The sequence below is a fragment of the Dromaius novaehollandiae genome, chromosome 5 (genome assembly GCF_036370855.1).
Source record: "Dromaius novaehollandiae isolate bDroNov1 chromosome 5, bDroNov1.hap1, whole genome shotgun sequence".
In the NCBI taxonomy this organism is placed as follows: Eukaryota; Metazoa; Chordata; class Aves; order Casuariiformes; family Dromaiidae; genus Dromaius; species Dromaius novaehollandiae.
Genome location: NC_088102.1, coordinates 69,642,117 through 69,657,356, shown reverse-complemented (window position 1 = coordinate 69,657,356; position 15,240 = coordinate 69,642,117). Strand labels below are relative to the sequence as shown.

The following is a 15,240-nucleotide window of genomic DNA, read 5'->3' as shown; positions in this document are numbered from 1 at the left end:
GTAAGTTGAGAGATAATTTGGAGCAGAGGTCACAAACGTAAAGTACTTATACCTGTTCATCTTCTCTGCATTGTGCACTAGGCTGAATGCCAAACAGTAATCCTCAAACACAGGCTAAATTGCAGCTACTCCAGTTTTACCATTCTACTGTGGGCAGACCACATTAGTGGAGCCACATGCTAAGAGGACAGCAGGCAGTCTCTTGAAACAGCCAGAAAAAAAGAGGACTTGAGGGCAGGCGGGGGGAGATTCACTGAATGATGCTGCCTCATCATCATATTTAGAGAAGTAACCCAACAAGTTTCCAAGAGTTCTCTTGACCACTGTTTTTAATTACCCACCTACACACATTACAGCCTTTAGCAATCTTGGTTCTTCAGACAGTGGGAAAAAAAACAGAAAGCAAGCAGGCAAAAAGAAAAACAACACACATCTTGCCTAGAAGAGCTTACAAACTGAGAGGAAACACTGTCAAAGCAGGAGAAAGACAGAACATGCAGAAACGGTAAAATAAAAAGACTGCATATAGAATGGAAAACAGAGGCTGGGCAAGATCAAAGACTTAGGTGCACAAAATTATCAGGTACAGAAGTTTTTATTTGTAAAACACAGGTCTCTCGACCTTTTCTGGGATACTTTACCTACCTATCTGCCAGTTTACAACTTCATTTCCTTCTAATGAAGCCCCATTCACTGAGAGAGCAATACAATGCAGAGTCAAACAAAGCGGGTTTATTACTAGAAAGCTATTTTGAAAATATATGTATGGGAAAACATTACTCTGAGGTAGTTCTTGGATAAAACACTCCAAGATGCACTTAGAGAGATCATTTAAGTATTACTGTCAGCTTCTCTCAGATGGAAAGTTAAGAGTTCAGACTTAAGGACATACTTCAGTAACAATACCAAGGACAAATCCCAGATATACCGAATTCCAGTACCCCCATACCTAGTGACTGTGAAACCTTCCTCCTCAAAATTATGAATCAAGAACTAACAGCAGGAGTTAAAAGTCTAGACAAAAAGCTCCCTCTCCTCCCCCGAAAAGGGAAGTTAGTCAATAATATAACCATTAGAATGAAATAAAAGTCTGAGCAGGAGAAACTAGTTAACCAAATGTTTAAGTACAGGGTGTATACATATAAAAAACATAGCTCCCCCCACTCCAATCTCTCACACCCTTCCACATGTACATAGTTTAGCATAAGCTAGCCGGTATCCCTTAAGTGATCATTTCTGCCTATGTCAGCACTTCTGGGAACTATGAGCAAATCTGTTTCTGCTCTGGGGAATTAACTGGTCTGGTAGCAAATTTAAACACCGACTAACTACCAGTCACCAAATAAAATCCAGGCATTTTTCAGTACTCTGGGTCATACAAAATGTCTTCACTTCATCCAACTGTCTTAAAGGCTCTGTAAAACACTGAAATTTGCAACAGCAGAATGATCTCAGCATTAACAGACACCCAACACATGGATTTTGTCACAGCCATTCAAGATTCCTTCAACTACCGCAGTTAGCCCCCTTCGACCCTCCAAACATGTTGCTTTCTGTTGTTTTGATAGAGGAAGGGAAATTCAAAAGTACCCAGGGGAACTCCATTGCCAACTCTCTGCCCTTTAAAAAAAACGTTTTCTTAGCTGAGCATTTTATTTTTCAGTTGCAGTTAGATGTGACGGTAACAACAGTGGAAATCACCAGACCAGAGCCATGAAAACATTTCAGAGAGAAAATGTACTCACAACATATATCACATTTTCGGCCACAAACTGGCTGTGAACAGACAGCAATTCCTCTAAAAAAAATATTAACCATCTGTAGAACTTGTTTGTCAAAGTTTTAGGCAAATAAGACTTGGCAGCAGACTGTTCATATACTAAGTTTCAAGCACACAATTTGAAGTTCAAATGGTATGTATCATCTCTGCAGGCAAGTTAACTGAGCTCGCCTCAGTTATTTGCCTGGTTGAACACAGCGCTTACAGAACACATCCAAATAAAAGTTTACTTACTGCATATATCATCCAATGTTCACTTAAATTTTTGCTGTTTTGTGTGCATTTCTTCCAGCCATGTCATTAGTTATACTGAACTCCCTTGGAATTGATTTACTCTGCACAAACAGGAGTATTTCCTGACCCTTGAGGGTTGCATGGTTCATGTGCACTTCTAGCAGTCACCATATCCGACTTTTTCAATTGAAAAATACACCTTTTTAATGGTCTCATAGGTAAAATACTCTCCTTCTGCACACAGATTCCAAAGTCACAGCTGCCATCTAGTGCAGTGGGGTTTTGTGGCTCGGGGTGGGGAGGAAGAGGGGAGTTTTGAGGGAAAGAGATTAGATGAGATGACAATCCAGGATCATACAGGTATTTTGGTGAGGCAAAGGCAAAGACTTGCAGATGATTAAAGTTCAATTTATTGAGGCTTCACTATAGTTTTGCCTGCATTTGCCACACCCTACCTAAAATCTCACTATGCAGCCTGCCTAAGTAGAGCCAGATGTTTAACTATTTCTGCATGCACACTTTCTAGCTTGCAAACACCTGCAAATTAAGTTTTGGAACACGGGTAAGTAATATTTTTAACTTTATCCAGACAGTAAAAACAAGCTGTTAAAACCCAGACAGACAAAATTTCTCCATAGCTACAGGTCTCTTTTACTCAGCTATTGAAGAAGCATAAAATGTATGGACATTTTTTTTCCTTTTTCTTTTTTTTTTTCTTTTTTTATCATCTGCAGCTGTGAAGACCTTTTAAGTGGAAAATGCTACCCATGTGCATTTTCACGCTCTTGGCTCTCGCTTGAGAACATGAACACCAAAGCAGCAGTTTAATTTGCTTTCAAAGCTTTTGCAAGAGAGACATCCAGATAGGTCACCAATATGGATTTCTGAGGTTAATACATCTTCCCCTCAACAGAGGAAAAAAAAAAATGTTTAAACATATCATACCTCATACTGCCAACTCCCAAACAGGAGAAGCAACCAGAGAAAAACAGAAAGAGAAAAACTATTTATACCCGTAATTCATTCCTATAGGGCAGGCAACTCTGATCTGAGCTTCTCAATCATTCTGGAATCAGAAAACTTTCAATGACTGAAATGAAAACAAAGCGTGATAGAGGACACTGGTAATCCTATGGCCATGAGCGGCCTTCCTTAAAATGGGGTAGACTTCAGAAATAAGCAACACCTTATTCAAAATAACTAAAATAATGTAAATTAAACCCTCAGAAGGTACTTCAAACTACAGCAAAACATGCACAATACAAATAGCAACTGAAACACACCTAACGCTGAGCAATTTATGATTCAGTTGTCAAAGGTGACACCTTCTATAAAACAAAGGATCAGTTCTTTTAAATTCTGTTGCTTTAAAAAGTGCTAGAAACAACAGTCTGGCTTTTGTGTTAAGCTACAAATGCTAAGAAAGAACGTTAAGTATGTCATACAGACATCCCCTAGAGTTAATTACACATCAGAGAATAAATCTGATAACCTTCCACTCCTCTTTCTTGAATTATTCACTGTCAACAGTGTAAGGCTAGAGAAAGTTTCCTATTCAAAAGTCAAACTCTTGCTTTTTCTCCTCCTCCACAATGAAAAATAAGACAGATGTGAATACATTTATATTTCAGAACATATCTTTTTGCGGCTCCACCAAGACACTCATCTAAGCAATTAATTAGAAGCCAGTATCAGAAGACACATACACAGCAGCAACACTCCCTAGGTTACTCCAAATGCAATGGCTTTGTGATTGTTCCTGTTAAAGCAGTCAGTCTTTGCCCCAAAGGGCTGATTTTTATAACTGCACAAAAAGTTGTTGAAATTGTCCCTTCACCAATTATTTGCATATATTCCTTGAACAATAATAAAAAAGACATGAGGCCTTTCAGACTACCTCAAATATCAAGTATATACCACTCGTAAAATTAAAGCTAGAGAAATCAGCTTAGAAGACTTTCTAAAATTTTAAGCACCAAGAGTTCAACCCTTAACAGTCTCTTTAGTCAAAGTCCGGTGACCAAGGAATATGTCACTGCTTACGTAGCATCCCAGAAATGACACATTGATGGATAAGGACATGACAAAAGTGTCCAAGAGCCACAAGCTGCAGGAAAGTGCAAAACCTTGAAACGGCCAGGCAGACCATCCAAGTCAACGGCAAAAAAAAGCCTTCTGTCTTACCTGAGCAGCCAGACATAACTGGTACTTTATTTAAGTTGTCTGAAAAACAAGAAAAAATCCACACTACAAAGAAATAAAGCTTCAGATGGCACATGCCAGCTACTCCAGAAGGTCAAAAGCTCCCAGAGATGTATTGCACTTCTACAAAACACTTACCAACACCACACAAAACCCAGCTCCTTACCCCAGGAGCACGTACAAAATAAAAATGGGGCAGGGGCAAAGACGGCAATGTACGGATATAAAGCTTGGGTTAGAAAGTGACAAGGGGTCAGGTATTTCAGAACACCACTGTTGTAGTGGATTGTCACATAGATGTTACCAAAAAAGCATTTCATCACTTACAGCAAGGCCAAACCCAAATCTTTATTTAAGAAGCATCTAAATGCCACAAGCGTGACATAATAAAGCATAGTCCACAGGCTTAAAAGTCCTATGGATATCCTATGCACTGGCTAATTTGGAGCAATATAATTCTCACAAAGGCAGTTTGTTTGGGTTGATCCACAAGATATTTTGTCATTTAGGCATTCCGTAATTGCTGTTTATTCACAGAAAGAAAAGGCCAAGCTTCTGTCTTCATTTATAGCCACCATCTACCTCCGATCTAACCTATTCTTGCAGGCTGAGTTATCAAGAGTCCCCCGTGGCTAATTTATCATCTCCACTACCATGTCCAGAAAGTTGTTGAAAAAAATACATTAATTTAAACATTTATTGATAATTTATTAATTAATGTAGCAATACTGTGAAATTTAAGTCAATATACACTCAAGACAACTTAAAGGGGAAAAGAAAACCTCTTGCATTGCCATTACAAAACATTCTCAGGCCACTGTGGGTCCTGTAAGAATAATAGCAGGACAGGACAACCAGGTTAAGAGCACTGCACTTTCACAGGATAGTGCATTCACTTTAACAGTAATCCTTGAGAAAAATGCAGAGATCAAGCCCATCTTATAACTGCACTATCCATTTCTGCTATGACAAAGGGAGAAATACAATTTTCACCTTTCCACTTTTCACAGTAGAGGGGAGAATTACAAGTTAACACATTTCCAACTGCATTTCCGCAAAACAGTATGTTACATCACTTTTCAAAATAGCTTTGGGAACAACACACTTCATAGCTTTATTTAACAATTACCTGTTTCACCTGTACAATCTCAAGAGGAAGACAAAAGCTCCAAATCTTAATCTTAATTCTGCCTTCTGCATAGATAGTGTGTGTGTTTGTTTTTATACTGTTTAAAGGAAGACAGCTTAACCTGGGATAGTCCAGTTTCTTTACGTATAAAAGATAAATAATAGCTGGTATGTTAGCAGAATATTTAGAATTAGCTAGTGTTTACATAGCACTTCAGAAACCCAAAGTGTCAAACTGTATTCAACAACTATCATAACATTAAGTCACAACAGCAGGGGCATTAGCAAATATACATGCCAGCATTTGAGGTTCTCAGACCATTAACAGCTGCACTAGGAACTCACCATCACTTCTGCTGTTGCTGCTGTTTATTGCAATAAAACTTCTTCTGCTAGAATTACAACAATTCTGTAGCTGATGCATATTCAATACATTCCCTCTCCCAACAGGCCTGCCTGCATGCAAGACCACTCTGGTTAAACTAATCTAATGCAACACACGCATATAAAGTATTTATTGGTTTTAAAAGAAGTTTCAGTTGATTTAACTCCTTTGTACTTAGGGCAAGCTAACGAATATAAACCAAGCATATGTCAATTTACTAGTGTCCTTACAAAAGTCGCCCACAGACTTAACCATGTCAGTATAAAATGACAACTTTATGGCTGCCCATGTTGGCAGGCAAAGCACAAGTCACACAAGCACAAAGACAACAGCAGATAAATCAGAAAACCTGTTTATTACACAGGCCCTCAACACCCTCACTAACCCCTCACCCATTCTTTAAACTTCTTGGAGCTTCTCAGTAGAATTTTGTGGCTTGACAGATACTTTCCGTCTATTCTTTAGTAAACAGAAACCACAAAGATGAAGCACTGTTGAGTTCCACATTCTAATTCTTCCGAGAGGGAAGGAACTGAAAGAACTGTTGGGCCATAAACTCCTAACAAACAACAGTACTGAACAATGCTTTGTGGGGTATACAATTACTTCCATTTTCTCTCCTCCCGTCACCAGAACTGTTTCGTAACCCAAAATCTCGAAAACTGCCTGACATATCTTTTGTCTCTATTATGTGGCTTTCCATGGCCTAACAAATGGGTATAGGGCTCTCCAGAAGTACTTTTCCAGTTTGGAAGTCCCAGCTGTGCACTATCAGGAGACAGCACATCTGTGACTTTTTCAGAAAGTCCCAAGTGTCCAAAGAGCACGTGGCTTTGGCCAGCCAACATCCCCAGCCAATATTCTAATTATTTGGTCATGCCCTAAGCGAACTTTTAATGTTGATGGACACATTCTGTTGGAAAGCAATATAGGGTTTCCAAGTTTAAAAGGAAAACACTCCAGACGCCTCAAATTTCTAAGCAAAATGATAACTCTATTGTGCATAATAGAATTGCCTTGTTGCTGGCCTGTACTACAAATAGAGAGGATACCTATTCTACTGCCTTTCTTCACTCAAGGCTCAAGTTGATAGCTATTCAAGTTCTTTGCAGAGATCTTGAACACAAAATTGCAACTCTATTTCCTTCAAGTGCTTTCAGTATTGTGTTTTTTCAGACATATCAACTCCCATGAGAAATTCTGAACTTGCATAAGCCAAACATTTTGAATGTTTAATAGCTCTTGGGTTAAAGACATAAGGAAAAATTGAAAGATTTCTTAGAATGAAAAGCAATAAAGTCGTCTACAATGTGGAGGTTTCTTTCTAACAATGAATTTAAAACCTAGTCAATGTTCTTAACTTGATGATTGCAAGTCACTTTCACAACACTGTAGGTGCACACAAAGTACTGATCTAATATGAAACAAACTAAACTGCTGTCATTAAAGCTAACTATTCCATAAATAGCGAGACTTCTTTTAGTTCTGCTTTCACAAAAAAGAGAACAACTACTTTTAACTCTATGTTACTGGCTAAGTTTTAATGAGAAGCACAGTTATATTAGACCCTCTTCTGAGACTCTCAACTAAGTATACATAAATGTCCACGAGTGGTGTGTAAAACATTATTTGTTGTTGTACTACCAGAAGGGTACAAGAAGCTGTGGTAACAATAAGCAATGCTATCTTCTCAGAAACAATTCTCTGTGTTTATTACAAAGTTACCTTGCCTTGGAGAATACATTCTCAGTCCTGCTTCTTACTTGAATAAAATTCACAGTTGGAACAAAATCAAGGCTTATTTTACTAACTACTACATTATGAACAAGTAACAAATTCTTAAGTTAAAGCAGCTGAGGAAGAAAATGGTTCAAAATAGCAAGAGGCAGCGATGTAATTTACACCAGGCTATTGATGAAATACATTCATGCTCTTCTGAAGGGCTGACTTTGTGTGTCATACTGATTTACGTACTATGTACACATCTACCATATGAGTAATTTTAAAGCATCCAGAACTAACAAATGAATTCACACATCATTCCTAAAGGACAGCTAAAGCCATTATCCTTTGTTCGGAGAAAGAAAATTCAGTGCTCTTAAAATATCACACTTTTTAGTCAGTCTGAAGTTTCAGTATTTCCTCACTAATTCAGAGGATTTGTGACCATAATTTGTGACAGACCCTCACATCACGCTAGTAGTAGTTACTAGGAAAGCACACCCTTAAATCTAAGATAGACAGATTGAAACCTCACCGAAATTCAGATGAGGACTCCTACATAACACATTCCCCTTTCCTAAAATAAGCACGTGTCCTATCTTGCTACATTCTATGTTTAAACACAGAATGCGATGTTTCTTTGGCTTTAGGTTACCACAGGAAAGACATTACCAATGAAAAGCCATTCTGAAGTTTGTTCTCAAATGTATCTTTTTACTTAATGCTGCATCACCAGCTTCAAACCTTTGTAAGGATCCCATCATTCTTCTCTGTTCCTCTTTCTTTATGTTATTGGTCTTAATATCAGGTAACAAATCATTCCCCTATAGAAAACTAAGATACAGTTTCATAACTGGGGGAAACATTCTAGTCTACGACAAACAGCAGCTAACCAAATTTGCGTAAATTTAGGCAAGCAATTACAAAAAAGAATGATTTTAACTACTTCTAGGTTTTAAGAGCCGCACATAAAGCATCTGCTATGTAACATTAAAGGTTCAGAAATTAAAATATTTTCAGACAAAAGATATGTCTTTGCCACAACTGTCCTGTTCCTGAATACTTCACACAAGCAAGAGATTCCTCCCCTCAAGGAAGCACCAAATGCAACAATCATTTTGTCTCATCTCACTGAAAGGAGAGTCAAGTATAGCCCATTACCTCTAGGTGTCTTAACCAGGTTTATCATTACGTTAAGCCATGTAAACAAAGCCACTCCTGACATCTCCACATATAGAGCAAGGACTTTGCTCCACAGCAAAATTATTTCAGAGTCAAAGTATTCAGAATCTAGCATAATATGCTAAACTCAGCTGAAGTTTTAACATTAAAGAAGTTCCAGCCTCAATATTGGAGACACATATTTACCTATTTGTAAGACAAGTACATCAAAATACTTTTAAGAGATAGTGTCCCTTCAAGTCAGGCACCTGCATAGCTTTTACAGAGTCAGGGTCTTCAGGAAGGGAAGCTTAAAGCACAAGCCTCTTAGGAATGCTCACAACTAGCCTGTCTCATACAAATACAAAACAAGCTGCAATTCTTTGAACTTACAGGAATTACAGTTTTATGAACAAAATGCCTGGAAGGTGGAAATACAGTACACATTACCCTTTTTGGACATGTTACAGACTGCAATACAGCATATACCGTCATTAAAAAAAAAGACTACTTAACTGAAAACATGGGGAAAGGGCCTTTCATAGAGCATTCATGCTCATCCTAAAGGGACAGGTGAGCTCTCCTTGAAAGCACCATCCAGATCAACCTAACAAAGAATCACATACCTTCTTACCCAGTAGTCAGAACAAAAACAACGTCATTAAGATTTATAACCAAGACTCTTCAGCTAATTACTAAGGGACAGCACATTTAGAGAGGAGTTTTTCCATGCAGATTTGAGCAAAAGGTGACTACCAATACGGGATATACTGTATTAAAAGAACCATTATCCCTAAAGTAAAGTAAATGCAAACCAAACTCTAAGTTACAACTTATGTCTTAACTTTAATGCAAACTGAATTACGTTATTTCCCTAAGAGTTCTAAAAGTAAAGTTTTCCTGTTTCTAAATATGCCTTTTTATAATAATTTTATAACATTATATCAGAAAATAAACTCAAGATACAGTCAGCTTGTTTTCTCTTCATTTGAGACTCCTGCAAATTGATTGTTTTTCCTAAAACTACATAGTTCAATTTAGTCAAGTAGGAACACAAACAAACGCTCAGGAAGGAACAAATCATACTTCATGCTTTCTGAAACCTTTTTAAAAGGTTGAGGCAACCTGTATGGAGCATTCTCAGAGGCAAAGGGCATCTTTTTCATGTAACTGTGATAGAATAAGCAGTGCTTAATACACACCCACTAAGAACCCCAACTAAAAATAGAGAACGATGATGCCGGCGGAAATCAGTCAGTTCTCTCGCTCTAAATGACAGTTGTGATAATTACAGATGGTTTGAAAAGGTGGGTGGCCTAATAAAAAAGGGCCCGAGGTGATGTTCTGCCAGCCTTGGCCGCACTGCCGAGTTTTCTAAACTACCTAGGAAATTACAACAATTAGGTTTCAGTTTGCTAAGCACTGAGGTGATGTATTCGAGCAGACCGGACGGAGCAGCAATAAACCAGAAGTTTCGCACGTGCAGCTCGAGGTCCCCCTCTTCAGCGGTACAGAGTCAAGACTGAAGCAGCATGCACTGAGAAAGGAAAGGAATGAATCCCAGACCTCGCTCCGCGGATGCTGCGAGCAGGACGCTGCCTTCGTTTATTTATACTTTTAAAGGATTAACGCGTTTCAAAACAATATTGCGGAGTGCTGCGAAGAGAAAGCCAACAGCAGCCTCTCGGCCCGGCCAAAGCCCCACGCGCGAAGCGCAGGTTGCCAAGGCCGCGCGTCCCGCCGGAACGGGGAAGCGGAGCGCCGGGAGCGCCCGGCGGGGCTCGCCGCGGGCCGGGCGCGCGTCCCGCGCTCCGAACCGGGCCGCCCCCGCTGCTCCCAGCCGCTTCCTCCCGCCGCAGCGCCAGCTCCGCCAGCCGGCCGAGTGCCCCCCGCCCCGAACCTACAGCGGCGCTGGGGGGGCGCTCCCCTTCCCCCCACCGCCTTCTCCCAGCCTCGCCGAGAGCCTGATTGCGCCTGTGAGTGACACCCGACACCAGCTCCTCCAAACCCCGCAGAAATCCGTGTCTGAGACCGCGGAAGCACGGCGCGGGGGGGTGGGAGGGGGGGCAACTTTTGTCTCTCTTTTGCAACTGGACGCGTTTACCAGAGCCACCGCCGGCTCGGTCCCGGGGGGGGGAACAGCTTTACACCCGGACTCGCTGCCAGGACGTGGCCCCAAGGCGGGGGGGAGGGGAGACCTCGTCTCCTTTCTGGCCCCCCCTCCCCGCACGTGCCCCTCTTGCAAAAAAGAGGGGCGAGGAGAAGGAAAAGTTAGGGGGGAGAAGGGACGCTTCCACCCTCCTGTCCTTCCCCCCGCTGCCGTGAGGTCCCGTCCCGTCCATGTGCGCGTCCTTCCCCCCGCGGGAGCCTCGCCCGCGCCCCCTGCCCCGGAGGGAGCTCCGGCTCCCACCGCCGCCCCGCCGCGGCTCTGCCCTCCCGCCCGCGCGGCCCCCGCACCCCGCCGCCGGGCAGAGTTCGGGGGAAGTTTGGCGAAGTCCGACAACAAAAGGGGCAGAGGCGCTCTCCTCCCCGCCGACCCCACCGCCGCGGGCCCCGCGACGCCCGGCGGCACTTACCCCCGGCCGAGCCCGGCTCGCACCGAAGCACCGAGGCGGCCAAGAGCCGCAGCAGCAGCAGCAGCAGCGGGAGCGGCGGCGCCGCCTCCATGTTGTGCCGCAGCAGCAGCTGCCGGAGCCCGCGGAGCGTCTCAGGCAGGCTCCATGCTCGGGGCGCTGCGCTCGGCGGGCAGGGAGGCGGGGAAGGGGGGAGGCGCCGGAGCCGACCCTCCTCCTCCTCCGTGCGCTCGCTCTCTGCCCCCTCCGCCGCGAGGAAGGGGGCTGGGATCCTCCCGCTCGCACCCGGAGCCCGGGGAGGAGCCGAGCGGACGGCAAGGGCCCGCCTCTCCCCTCCCCGTGCGGGGCCGCGGCACGCACCTTCCCACCGGCCCTTCCCGCCTCCGTCTGCGCGAGGAGCCAACGGCCGCCGCGACCAACGGCCGCCGCGCGCGCGCAGGGAGCCAACGGCCGCCGGGACCAACGGCCGCCGCTCGCGCGCTGGGAGCCAACGGCCGCCGGGACCAACGGCCGCCGGGACCAACGGCCGCCGGGACCAACGGCCGCCGCGCGCAGGGCGGGAAGCAGCCCCGAGCCGCCCGCAGAGCGCGGCGGTGCCCTCCCGCAGCAGCGCGGCCCCCGCGGGGGTGAAGCGCCGCGCCGCCGTTCCGTTGTTTCATCACGGGGCTGCTCACCTTCGTTTTTTCTCGTCCTTGCTTGCTCCCCGGCGCCGCAGGAGCGAGGGCCAGTCCGAGCCGGGCTTGGGACAGCGTTGCTTTGTGTTTCGTTCACATAGCTTATGCCTTAGTGCCCTCCTGCCATACCTGGTTTAACAACAAATGAAGCTCCAGGTGCTTCAGAAGACCAGGGCCTCTGCTCTTCTGGGGGCTGTAGGGGCACCTCACCAGGGCAGGGGGCTGGGGAACCACCCTCACACAGCCCCGACCCCTCTGCTTAGCACTGCAGTTACTCCAACGGTGAGGGGGATAGGAAAGGGCAGAAGAGAGTGCTTACCAACTGTTTAAAAAGAAGCAGTTCCTTAGATGATTAAAAAATCAGGTGTGCAGATCTTCACTCCTTTTTCTAGCCACAGGAAAAAGGGTGGTTGTTTTCTTCCCAGAGCCGAGTTTGTCTTTCCCTTCCTCCTCCCACACCAAAACAAACAAGTGTTTTCTTGAAAAGCAATGCTTCCATAAAGCATTACCTTTCAAAGAAAGGTGATTTTCAGCAACAGCGTTTTCTTGTTTGTTTTCCCCCTGCACCTGCTCCCAGTTCACTGCACAAACCCCAGCACAGGGGCAGAAGCTCTCAGCGCTGTGACCTGAGGCCTTTGCAGACTGTCCCCAGCAGTGCAACAAGGAGAGCAGTGCCCAGCTGACACAGCGCGTCCTACACCATTCTCACCCCCCTCAAACGCACTGCACCCACCGCCAGTGAAACAGCATAGCCAAGGGTCTCCCTTGGGTCTCCGCTTCCCCCTGTGCTAACACAGTTCTGCGACAGGAGAGAAAGTTGCTAGACTGCCTTGTGTCCAGATGGAAGTGAAGAGGGTCCGACATCCCCTTAAAACATGACAAGTCACAGAGCAGGAGCTGGGCTGTAAATCACAAGCATGTATTTTAACAAATGGGTCCTTCGTTTAATAGTTGCTTCTCATTTCAGAGATGACCAAGTTGCAGGTTTCCCAGTCTCTGGCAGTGGCAGTCACCTAAAAAAGCAGTCTAAAAATTCAAGGAGTTAAAGGGCTTAGAAGTGCTGACCTGAAAGTTGACCTGCGAAGGAAAATAAAGTGCTTCTGCTCTATCTTGCTGCTTCTTTAATGCATAAAGGACATTTATTTTAAAGAGGGTTAATGCTCAGTGTTATTTAAAACCTAGAAAAATCTGGACCTCCTTGAAGACAGGAAAACCAGAAGTTGGTCTTTCTTGACAGAAGGCCTGTAATAAAGTGGAGTCCCAATCTGGGCTGTTGTAAATCATTAATGGCAAAACCTTGTGCAAAGACCAGCTGCTTAAGGGTTTTGTTTTGAATCTGTTTAAAAAAAAGTGTTCAACACCAGACAAGTAACTAGAAGAAAGATTTGTTAAGACAGTAATTGGGCTTTACATGCCAACTTTTGACCAGTCTGATCTCCTGCATCATGGAGATCACCAGTACTTCTGGCATCACAGTAACCGTGGATAATTCAGATCGGAGCCAGAGGATGGGCACGGGGAACAGTGGCACTCGCAGCAAGCAGAGGGCAAGGACAGCGCACAGACACCAACACCCCAAGCCCCCTTCAGCTGTTACGTCGGAGAAGAGGAGCACCCACACACAAAACTGTTTCATGAGCCTCCACAGGGAGCCGGGTTGTCTCAGGACAGTGCCCACAACATCACCCGAGTCCCTCTTGCCACCAGGGCAGTCAGGCTCCCTGCCCCGTCGTCCTCCTCGCCCTCACACAGCACCACTCACCTGCAGCACCAAAGCAAGCAGCAAGGCGCAGGGGTGGGTGAGCCTGCTGCAGAAGGGAAGGGACTTTCTCTCCCGAGGCGGGCAGCTGCTCCTAACGCTTGGTATCCGGGGGGCCTGTGGCTCAAAAGTAGGATGTAGCATGGCTGCTGTTATCCCCGCTCCATCCAGAGTGCTGCTTGTTTATCGCCGTGTCTGCCAGGCTGCATCATGGCACTGTCAAATTGCACGGGAAATTAAGGCTTGGCAACACTTTATACCAACAGAAATAGCAGCATGCGACTGGCTACGGCATAGAGAGAAGCAATATTTTATACAGAAGTGAAAGAGACTAAAAGAGATAAAGAAGAGACTGTCAAAGATTTAGACTGAGAGATTTCAGCAGAGAACAGAAAGCACATTTTTCAAAGGACAGTATCTGCCATAAGAGCTACTGAGACCAGAAAGACCCACCAGTGACTGATCACAGCCACACACCACCCTTGCTGGGATAGCTGACTATTCACAGGCATAAACTGCAGAGTTTCATTATCACATCGAAGTTCATTCTTCACAGTAGCAAAATCTGGAATAAAAGTTCCTTTCCAGAGTGTAACATTCCTGTCTGGTATCTTGTTCCCTCCCGACTGGGCCTATCCTAATTAAAAGGTTGGGTAACAGACTCAAAGCCAAAAAGAAGAGAGAAGGGAGACCAGTCCATGGAAAGAAGCAACCAGGGAAGACAGTCTTATCATGCACTATTCCCTGGACCTAGCTGTCTTAAAACTCAGTTAATATGTTGTAGGGGTATTTGGAGAAAATTAAATGTGAGCAACTCTGGGGGGGAGAAAGAAGAAGAAATCAGACCTGCATACTGAGAAGGCTGTTTCTCACCCCAGTTTTCCAGTCCTGCAAAAAATCATTCAGCAAAACTACAGAAGGCAAGGCTTTGGCATTCCTGAAATCTTAAATATATTTTTGTAAGAAAGTAAAGAACAGTAAAAAAAGAACTTTTAGGAAAGCAAAAACAGTGCGAGCCCAACTTTTTCCTTCCCTTTCCCTTAACAGAAAAAAGATAGATTCCTTTTAGAGAAGAAGGTCATATGCTCACAGCACCCAATGGGACTCTGAAAACAGAGCCAACACTGTTTCACCAAAGATTTCTTGTGTAATCCTGGGCAAGTTACAGTCTAGCATTCCTCAGCTTCTGCTACATAAGCAGGGCAGGGGGAATAATTTTCCTAACTTCCATCCTTTCTGCATGGAGTGTGCAGGAAGCTGCAGCAAGTTTGGGACCTGGCTGCGGGAGGGAGGGAGGAAAAACCTGGACTGCCAGCCCAGCATTTCCCCTCCAAGTTTCAAGCTGGCCAATTCTTGCTTTCTGCCATTATTGTCATCCCTCATGGAGAAAGGAGGAAAGCGCAGAGACATAGGAGGGATAACAAAGAGTCCAGCTGTATCTGAGCTCCTGGAGATGTCCTCCAGGATAACCTAGCCATCCCGCTACAGCTGGAAAACTTGGCTTGACTGAAATGCTCCAAATGTTTTCTGCATATTTACTCCTTGGGGATTTCTCCCCACCCACCCCCGTTTACAGCATCCTTCTCTCCCAGCTGCCAGAGCTGTCTGAGCTCCTGTAGAGG

The 15,240-nt window shown here is 44.4% G+C and overlaps 1 protein-coding gene across 3 annotated transcripts in view; it reads right to left on the bottom strand.

The window, feature by feature from the left end:
- LRP5 (LDL receptor related protein 5) overlaps positions 1-11,473 on the bottom strand; it is a 175,382-nt gene extending 163,909 nt beyond the window's left edge. For 2 of the 3 annotated variants that reach the window (XM_026108080.2, XM_064513233.1), the window contains exon 1: positions 11,189-11,473. In XM_026108080.2, coding sequence (XP_025963865.2) covers positions 11,189-11,279 — 91 coding nt within the window. In that variant the 5' untranslated portion in view covers positions 11,280-11,473. The remainder of the gene's footprint in view (positions 1-11,188) is intronic. The other variant, XM_026108081.2, reaches the window with a different exon arrangement.
- Positions 11,474-15,240: the final 3,767 nt, after the last annotated feature.